This window comes from Oculina patagonica, chromosome 13 (genome assembly GCF_052425735.1).
Source record: "Oculina patagonica isolate OP01 chromosome 13, crgOcupat, whole genome shotgun sequence".
NCBI classification, from domain to species: domain Eukaryota; kingdom Metazoa; phylum Cnidaria; class Anthozoa; order Scleractinia; family Oculinidae; genus Oculina; species Oculina patagonica.
The window spans coordinates 6,233,870-6,244,141 of record NC_135770.1 but is presented as its reverse complement, the minus strand read 5'-3'; the positions used below and the strand labels follow the sequence as shown (position 1 = coordinate 6,244,141).

Here is a 10,272-nt window from a genome sequence, read left to right as displayed (position 1 = left end):
AAGAGGCTCAACGCCGACCAGAGGAGGAACGTAAGCGAGCCGAAAACCTCGAACAGGAAAGACAATTACAAGAACATCGCCGTATAAGAGAACTTGAATATGAGGTTGAAAGATTGCGGTTAGAAGCTCAGCTTGTCATTCCTGATAAAATTAAAGGAGATCCAGAGGATATCGAGATCCGTTTACGGGACTTTGAAGATGTTGAAATTGAAACTGTTTACCGTGACATTAAACCCAAAGTAAAGGACAGTGTTGGCGGCGATAATAATCACGATGACTCTTTACCTCTGCAAAATGTAAAGTTGCCACCCCCGATTAAATCGTCTACGTTAAACAAGCAGTCTCCTAAGTCTGACCAAGCTTATTGTGACACGGAGGAGCGCCTTGATGTTTCTTGGATCAAGGAAATCTCAGCTAAGCAGAGTCTGACAAATAGTGCAGGAAAAGTAGAGGTACCAGCGTTTTTGAAATCGATACCACGTCTAGAATTGCCGCGTTTTTCTGGGGATCCGCTTGAGTGGCCTCAGTTTGTATCCCTGTTTAAGTGTTAAATTCATGACCAAACACTCACCGATACGCAGAGAATGACCTACCTCCAAAGAGCATTGACGGGAGATGCAAAGAAAGCGGTTGGAGGGATGCTCAACCATGGTCATCTCTATAAAGCAGCCCTAACAGAACTTGAGGAACAATTCGGAAACGAAGAAATTGTTGCTGGAGCCTTTATGAAAACTGTACTTGATCACCCGATTGTTGTTGAGAGAGACATAGCTCAACTTCGTTCATTCTACAATACCCTACATAATGCGGTCGCCACACTGAAGGGCTTGGGATACTCACACGATTTGATGTCTTCATCCAACACTCGTGCTGTGTTACAGAAATTACCTGACCCTTTAAAGGAAAAGTGGGGCGAAAGAAAGGTTGAGATGCAACCGGCCATTCCCACTCTTACCGATCTTGATGAATGGCTCCGTGCCAGGCTTCGTGCAAAGACCACAGTCTGTGAACCCTTACCCAGCTTTGGTAAGCCATCGAGAGGTGGAAGAGCTCGCTTTAGTAGACCACCGCGAAAGGAAGAGCGACATGGCGATAGCATTCGTGAGCCTCACAAATTCTCCACCTTGGCCATGGGTGCCACAACGGGCAAACAGTCCCAACCTACAAGTAAGAACTGTCTGGTGTGCAACAGCAAGCATGCAATTGAGAAGTGTGAGAAATTCCTGGCAATGGATGTCAACCAAAGAGCGCAACTAGGTAAAGAAAAGAGGTTGTGCTTTTCTTGTTTTGAGTCAACAGACCACCAGTCTCGTGACTGTACACGCAAGAAACGATGCGACATGGAAGGCTGTGACAAATACCACCACCCACTAATCCATGGTGCTGCTCCTGTTTTCGTCGGAATGCCATCTGTGAACAATCCGTCTCCCGTCCCGTCTTTGAATTCAGCAGCACCTGTCTTTATTGGAGCTTCATCCGTTAACTACGTCCCCACTGCTGTCTTGCTGCAGATCGTACCGATAGTAGTTGCGACCCCCAAAGGGGTTAAAATAAGTACTTTTTCGCTGCTAGACTCCGGCAGCCAAACTTCGCTTATCCTGGAAAACTTTGCTGATGCTATTGGCCTTGATGGTGAGAATGGCCCGTTACAGCTTGGTACCATAAACTCGTCTGGCAAACCCGTACGTTCGAGAAAGGTGTCGTTTCATGTTGGTGCCACCGGGGGGTCAGAAGCCAGTGCCCAGATAGCCGTAGAAGAAGCTTGGACTGTTCCACAGTTAAACCTGCCCCCACAAAGGGTTACTCGTGCCATGATACAGGACTTTCCGCACCTGAACAATCTGAGTGTTCCTGAAGTAAACTCCGAAGACGTGACAGTTCTGCTGGGAGCAAACGTTTTGTTTGCGATATTACAGCATGATGTGCGAAGAGGTCGTCCAGGGCAGCCTGTTGCAATTCTCACAGCCTTTGGCTGGACCCTCGCCGGTTCAGTTAAATCGGTTGTCAAACCTGAGCGCGTACATGTCATGCATGTTCACCGTGTCCTGAACGTTGAAGAATCATTAAACAAGCAAGTAGAAGACTGGTGGCGGACGGAATCCTTTGGCACGAAGTATGAAGACGTGACACCCCGTTCTCTTGAAGATAAAAAAGCTATTGAGACATTAGAAAGAACAGTGAAGCATGTGTCGGGCAGATACGAAGCCGGAATGCTATGGAGAGAGCAAGAAGTAGAGTTTCCTGACAACCGTTTCATGGCTGTAAAGCGACTGGAGTCCACCGAAATGAAACTAAAGCGTGACGAAGACCTGGCGAAAAAGTATTGTGCCATTATTGAGGACTATGTTGACAAGGGTTACGCTAGAAAACTTAGCCCTGAAGAGGCAGCCGTCCCGACCCCAAAACAGTGGTTTCTGCCGCATCATCCAGTCCGTAACCCCAATAAGCCCGACAAAGTCCGCATCGTCATGGATGCTGCTGCCAAACATGATGGAGTGTCTTTAAATGACCGACTTCACATCGGGCCCGACCTCCTGAATAGCCTTGTGGGTGTGCTGTTGCGATTCAGAGAACAGCGTGTTGGCCTAGCCGCCGACATCGAGGCCATGTTTCACCAAGTTCAAATCATAGAAGAAGATCAGCCTGCTCTGAGGTTTCTGTGGCGGAACTTGGAACTGCAACGCCCACCTGATGTGTATCAGATGCTCGTCATGATTTTCGGAGCTGCGTCCTCCCCGTGCACTGCAAACTTTGTATTGAGAAAGACAGCACTTGACATCCGAGAATACGTCTTGTTTTCTGAAGATACGATCAAATCAGTAGAGAAGAATTTCTACATGGATGACTTTCTAAAATCCGTATGTGACGAAGCCACAGCAGTGCAAATGTTCCGTGAAATGACTTCTCTCTTGTCCCGGGGAGGTTTCAGGTTGACCAAGTAGATCAGCTCCTCGCGTGAAGTCCTGTCACAGATCCCTCCTGAAGAGAAAGCTAGCCCGTCGGTTGATGTTAACTTTGATGAACTTCCAATTGAGCGCACACTGGGTTTGAAATGGAACACTGAAACTGATTGTTTCCGTTTCTCTGTTTGTTCAAGTCAGATGTATGAGCCAACCAAAAGACCGGAGAATTTGGGAAGATTGGCGTGATGATCTGGTGAAACTGAGTGAATTTGAGCTGACGCCTCCGAAATGGGGTTTGGTGCTGTGTGTTACGCTAGATACTCACTTCCTGATGGTACGATTAAGGTTTCATTTGTTATGGCAAGGAATCGTGTTGCGCCCTTAAAGCAGTTAAGCATCCCTCGTCTAGAGCTTCAAGCTGCCGTCCTAGCCGTAAGATTATACAACCTGGTCAAGCAAGAGTTGTCTGTTACTGTCAAAGACACCATCTTTTGGAGTGACTCAAAAACTGTGTTGCAATACATATCTAATGAAAGCCGACGCTTTCACACATTTGTAGCAAACCGGGTGTCAGAGATTCATGATGCAGCCGACCCGACGCAGTGGAGACACGTCCCTGGCCATTTGAACCCTGCTGACGATTGCACCCGAGGCCTTCGGGCGGCAGATTTGGATAAACACTGCCGATGGCTTAACGGCCCCGCCTTCTTGTCCAAACCCGAAGAACAGTGGCCTCAAGACACGTTTACTGGTCCTCTCCGTGAAAATGATGACGAAGTGAAGAACACGAAGTGGTCAGGCCATGCATCTGTTACTGATCCAAGGGCATACTTTCCAGACCCAGAGAAGTTCTCCTCTTGGACAAGATTCCGTCGCGTCCTTGCATGGATATGTCGATTTGTCAAAAACTGTAAAAGAAAGGCTTAGGACCGCATCCTCTCGTCTCTAACCACTGCAGAAATCAGCAACGCAGAGTTGATTGCCGTACGGAAAAGTCAAAGAGACTCGTTTGGTCTAGACTTTGAAGCCTTAAAGGCAAACAAGCGTCTGCCAGTTAAGAGCCGACTCAGTGCGCTCAGGCCATACATTGACGAAGCAGAATGCTTGAGGGTAGGTGGTCGTCTTCGTAAAGCCCCCGTTCCTGAAGAGACACGACATCCTTTGATACTGGACCCGAAGCACGAAATAACTCGCCTTATTGTGATGCACCACCATCTTCGTTTGTACTGCACAAGTAACAAGCATGTCTTGAATGAGCTGAGACAGAAATACTGGATCCTGAAAGGGCTAGCCACAGTTCAGAAGATTTCGTCCAGTTGCCCATCGTGTCGAAGACTACGGGCAAAACCCGAACCGCCCGTCATTGCTGACCTTCCCAGCTCGAGGCTGGGCTATCAGCAACCGCCGTTCACGAACACTGGTGTTGATTACTTTAGCCCCATGCTCGTACGCCATGGAAGAAAGACGGAAAAGCGCTACGGAGTGCTTTTTACGTGTTTAACCACCCGTGCGGTACATCTTGAAATCGCTCATTCACTAGACACTAACTCTTGCCTGATGGCTTTAAGAAGGATGATGGTCAAACGTGGAAAGCTAGCCAATATTTGGTCGGATAACGGTACCAACTTCGTTGGGGCCGAGAAAGAGCTTCGAGAAGCTGTCAAGCGCCTAGATAGCGAGCGAATTGGTGACCAACTCTCTGCCGACGGCGTGCAGTGGCACTTCAAACCCCCCGTCCTCGCCACACTTTGGAGGCGTTTGGGAGCGCCTCGTTCAATCTGCCAAAAGAGCGCTAAAGGCGGTGGCAGGAAAGCAGTGTGTCAATGATGAAACGTTACTCACGTTTATGGCTGAAGTGGAGTCCTTACTGAATGGTCGCCCCCTTACTCATGTTAGTACTGATCATCGCGACGAAGAAGCTTTGACGCCGAATCACTTTTTGCTCGGCCGAGGAAACCCTAACGTCCCGCCAGATGTCGTCAATGATAGGGACTTGTGTAGTCGTAAGAGGTGGAAGCACGCGCAAGTAATGACCCAGCACTTCTGGAAACGCTGGCTCCGAGAATATCTTCCAGCGCTGACGGAACGCCGAAAGTGGACAAATGACGCCCGCAATGTTCGTGAAGGAGACCTCGTCCTCGTCGTCGATGAGAATTCCCCTCGCGGGTGTTGGCCACTAGCTCGTGTACTAAGAGTGCTTCCCGGAGACGACGGAAGAGTCAGAGCAGCCGAAGTCCGTACCAAGAGTGGGACCTACATACGTCCTGTTGTCAAACTGTGTTTACTAGAAGGTGCGAAGTAGTGTTCGTCGCCTCGCCCCGCCGTCGAACACGGGGGGGAGGATGTTCGCGCCAAAACTGAACATATTGAACACGTGATCTGCGTGTCACGCAATGACCTTTGCAATCGCTTTGAACTCGTGTTGTTGATGTTTTGTAATTTCAAGTTAACCGTTTCGTCGTCGTTAAATCAAGTTGCACCCGTCTCGAAGACCCGTCTAAACACCGAGTTTTAGCTCCATTCCAAGAAGATTTAAATCTGACTAAATTCCTCGTATATGATTGCAGTTAGTAGAAATTTCAAAGGAAACGTTTCGGCTGGTCGTGCTCGTCTCGGCGAAGACTAAATTTATCCTGATTAAACAACTAAGCGACGTTTCTTCTGAGCCGAAATTCACAATTGGTTTGAACGAGAGGATTAATTAATTTTCTACCAAGAAGGATTTTGGATATTAAAACCAACATTAATTAATCTATGAAACTACATAAAGACTTGGAACCTGAGGGATTGTACTGGCAGTTCAGGATTTTGCTTCGGTTCGTTTTTCTTCGGCTTCAAGTTGTTGTGTTTACCACAAATCGTACGATTCATGAACGTCTGCTGTTGCTGCTTTAATAGTCCTTGAATTCATTAGTTCCTCGACGATGCTGAACTCTGCATTACAGTTGATGTCCAAATTGTGATTCAAATGCTTCGTAAAAACAAGCGGGGAACTGTGTCATGATCAGGTTAGTCGTAAACATGTACTCGCCTTTTTGTTTGTTGTGATATTTAAACATTACGCAGCAGAAAAGAAAACTTGAGTTTACTTAAAAGTTTACTTCGCATTTGCATTTTTTCTTCAGTGTTTATCATGACTGCAAACCAGGACGTTTATCATGATTCCAAACCACGCTTTGTCCGATTATTTTTTTTTTTTTTGACGGCTTTTATTTCGATTTTATTGTTGTCAGGAGTATTTCTTTATCATTTACCGAGTTAAAACACGTTTTAATTTAATTTTTGCGCCTTCAAACTACATCGTTTTTTAGATAGTAAAGTTTTATTAAACATGTTGGACATTCTTTGCTTTTTAGAAAAATCTTAACTATCGCTCATCTGAATTCAAAGCTGTGGAATCAACTGGTTCCAATTCCGGCATCTCGCGGCAGTAGAGGGGCCGTACGCTTTTCTAGTAGGGCCGTACGGCTTTTTTCCAGCCCTGCTAGAGCGAGGCGTACGGCCCTCACACGTGACTTTTTTTTCATATGGCTTTCCAAGTAAATTGCGCACGGGTCCGTACGAGTCATATGATAAAAATCTTTATCTACGCGCGGCCGTGCGTATATAGGATGACGTGTGCAATTGCATTTTAGCTGAATCGAGTTTTAAAGCTGGGAGTTCACATCTTTTTTAGGACAAGACCTAGATTCAAAGTTACAAACTTTACTGAAGTAAGAAAATTGTAACAACAGTACAGTATGGGGCCCAGTTCTCGGCCGGGTCCAGTTCTCGGCCACTTTGTGTTCAACGCGTTTTTTCGCGCCCCAGTTGAATTAAAAGAAAAAGTTATTTCCATAAAACAATAGACTGATTCTTGTGCACTAAGTATCTTGAGTTTGATCCTTCAACTCGCTATAGAAAGCTCACGCGTCGAGTTTACGCGGAGCTAGGTGAATTTGTTTTTCCCGAAAACTTGTTTGTTTACGGCTCCTTAAAATTCACGGATGTAGTTAAATTCGTATTTTGTCCAAAAGAGCTTACCAAACAAGCTAATTTGTGGCTTGTGAAACGTAGAATAATTCAGCTTTCTGCTTAAGTTAACTTTTCGTTGAACCGTTGTATTTTTTTGGTCTTAATTTGCTTCGAAATTTTTTCGTTCGACTTTTGCGTATTTGCCAGTTCTCGGCCACCCTGCTCGCTATCACAGCGTAGCGCTTTGGTTTTTAATATAATTTCATCTGCTGCGGCCAAAATGAAAGAAAGCAAATTTTAAAAATAAAGGTTGATTAAATCTCTAAGTTTTGAGCTGACTCTTGTCTTGTCTATTATTTCTACAACACCTAACTCTTTCAAGACGTTTTCACTGCAAAATAAACCATCTAAATGCATTGGTCACACAACGCAATTCTGAGGTTTTGCCAGAACCTGCACATAGGCAAGCAACTAGGCGCGTTAAAAACCTTCTTTTCTAAAGTAAAACAAAGCCTCATAAAATAATTTGAGACCGACATAGCTAAAATAAGTTTACAGAGTGATTTTATGACTGTTAATATTCATTGAGCCTTTTTATACAGAAAATTACGCACATGCTTTTTGGTGGCCGAGAACTGGGCCCGGGTGGCCGAGAACGGAACACTTATTTTTATTATGGCTCGGGCAAATTATGCGTTGACATGCCGAAAGCTCTACACCAAAAAGCTGAAGAATGTAGATAACTCTGGGCGAAATTCCAAGTTCCTGCGGTTCTTCTGAGGTAAGAAATACAAGTTTACGTCAAAAGTGGCCGAGAACTGGGCCCCATACTGTACACGTAATTCAGTTCAAAGACTTCAAAGTGTTATGATTGTTAATAGACGATTCCTCTTCTTCTTCTTCTTCTTCTTCTTCTGAAGTGTCGAGCCTTATTTTATGTCGTACACTGAATAAGATTTAGTTGTCAGTTTTCGGGTCATCACGTAAGCTTAAATTATCAAAGAAAAAAGTATTTTCAATTAAACCTCTCGCATCAATCCTTTTGTTTTGCGTAGTTATGTTATCTATAAGATTTTCTGAACGAGAACTGAACATCTGTAATCAGGATTGGACACTATTTTCAGTGGTGTAATTTGCCCGAGGCACACTGCATAGTTTTGGTACAAAAATCTGCCATCGAAAAAGCACTACCGGAGAAGAACATTGGTTACATCGTTTCAATCCTTTTGTTTTGCGTAGTAGTGTTATCTATAAGATTTTTGTGTTTTTAGGGAAGGCCTATTGGTGTATTTCTTGTGTTTCAAAGCTCGACAAATTTGCTGTTTTTAACCAACTTTGTAGTCGTTATGTTATAAAAGAATTGGTTCATCCTTTTAGCTGTGCATGTATCGAGTTATGGATGCACTTGAGAAGTTTAGAGAGCACTCAAGAGGCTAGAGTTGCTCTTGGCTATCGCCTCGAGCAACTCTTATGCTTCTTTCGTGCTCTCCAAACTTCCCGCGTGCATCCATAACTCGATATACGCACGCTAAGCATGAACCAATTCTTAACAAACCCCTATGCAAATTTTGGTATCGATTAAGCGATTCATTTAGGAAAAAAAGCAGTTTTGCCTCCACTACACATCCGGACACACATCTCAGTTATAAATTGGGTGCGTTGGCCAGCCGAGCCACCGTCCCGTTTATTCAATCTCAACGGATAATACAAGAAATTACAAACTATGAATGGCGTTAGAAAACTTAATGCACCAGAGCCGAACACGAAAACCCCTAAAAACCAGCAAGTGGAGAAAACGGGGAACGTGTGCCCCCGACCAAGGCAGTGGCGCAACCCTTGGGGTTTTAGGGTATTCTAATCTAACATACTGTAAACAAATACTTTTCGAAATATATGATCTTACAGTGATACAATTATAATAGGAGAACCAAATATTTAAACAAAACGAAGCGTAAGCCTGCATCCATGATGACAAAGGAAATAAAAATAAAACCAAACATTGACCAAAACGTGGCGAAAGCTGACCGTAGAATGTCTCACCTTCCTAACGGCCACCTATTACAAACTCAAATCCCACTATACATTGCACACCGCAAACCCGCGTCCAACCCTCTGGTCCGTGCCGGCAAAACAGTAATTTATGCTAATCTAAGACTATCACAAATTACATTTTTACACTTTGTGATGTCCAGGATGAACGTGTTTCTTATCTGTAGTAAGACGGATATTTTTATCGCATTTTCCAATTTTTAGACGTAATAATAAATAAGAAGTAATATTTAAAATGATATTTAGTAAAAGAAAATAATATTCATTGTAGAATCAAGAAAATATGAAATTCTCTTGGTAGAATGTACTTTACTGTTTGTTCTATTCTATGGCAGCCATATTTGTGCCCCCAAAAGGCACACAAACATGGCGGCTGCATATTAAATACTGTTATTTTCTCAAAATTATTATCGTAACAACTCGGTTGTGAAAAACGCCACAGAGCTAGAATTTTGACAAAACATCTATTTCTGCCTGCTGTAGTTTTCTGGCGTTTATCGTGCAAACAAACAGTTTTTGTAGCACTGATGAAAACCACCAATTCAAGCTATGGTTTCTTTCACACGAAATAAATAAAAAAGTGGTCATCAGTGGCCACCGAAATTTTCGCGAAAGAGAAACCATAACTCGGATATTTATTAGTCACTGTGCTGAAATAGTTTATAGTTTTCTATAGCTGGAGTTTATGTTTCCCACTTTGTAGAAAACTGATCATGAAGCATTTCCAACCATAAGAATATTTTATGAAAATACGTTTCTCAGTTGGCTATTGCAGTAATTCATTCTTAGTACATAATCAATAATTTGTTCGGCAGAGAGGTGATATCACGAGAGAAGTGTACCTATCAGTGTTAAGCCGGCCGGAGCGGAAGGAGGCTGGGCATTGGAGGGGCATTTGAAATCCCCCACCACAGGGCACTTGTGGATAGTCCAAAACGTCACTTAACTTTATTAATATTTTGTTAGAAAGTCCACTAAAAATGGTCAAAAGTACCCAATAATGGAAGGGAATAGATGCCCCCCCCCCCCCCTCTTTAACGGCTTACCATTGATATACCGTAATGATTCGATTTAGCGCCCGGGGCGCTTATTTACTTTTGGCACCTTAAAGGAGGACGCGAAACAACCAAATGTTCAAAACAAAACTTTAATACATTTTAAAATAACTAGCAATAGCATAAACTGTAACAGTAACAAATTGTTGAAAGTTCATTTACTTTTACACGAATTGTTCATTTTAGCAGTAAATGTATTCATGTACGGTACGGTCAATGTTCATGAGTTAATCCTTTCGACGTCGACGACTTCAGTAGGGTCAGTTAGCTACAATAGGAACACTTTTAAGAATAGTTTCGCGTGTAAGAAC

At 43.7% G+C, this 10,272-nt stretch overlaps 3 protein-coding genes across 3 annotated transcripts; all 3 read left to right on the top strand.

Annotated features, from left to right (window-relative positions):
* The first annotated feature begins 584 nt into the window (after nt 1-584).
* Nucleotides 585-2,942, top strand: LOC144636898 (uncharacterized). Its single transcript, XM_078496099.1, has one exon. It carries the CDS (start codon nt 585-587, stop codon nt 2,940-2,942), a length of 2,358 nt encoding a protein of 785 aa, XP_078352225.1.
* Nucleotides 2,943-3,191: 249 nt separating this feature from the next.
* LOC144636897 (uncharacterized) lies at nt 3,192-3,830 on the top strand. Its single transcript, XM_078496098.1, has one exon. The coding sequence runs from the start codon at nt 3,192-3,194 to the stop codon at nt 3,828-3,830; it is 639 nt and encodes a 212-aa protein (XP_078352224.1).
* Nucleotides 3,831-4,106: 276 nt separating this feature from the next.
* LOC144636896 (uncharacterized) lies at nt 4,107-4,730 on the top strand. Its single transcript, XM_078496097.1, has one exon. The coding sequence runs from the start codon at nt 4,107-4,109 to the stop codon at nt 4,728-4,730; it is 624 nt and encodes a 207-aa protein (XP_078352223.1).
* The last annotated feature ends 5,542 nt before the right edge of the window (nt 4,731-10,272 follow it).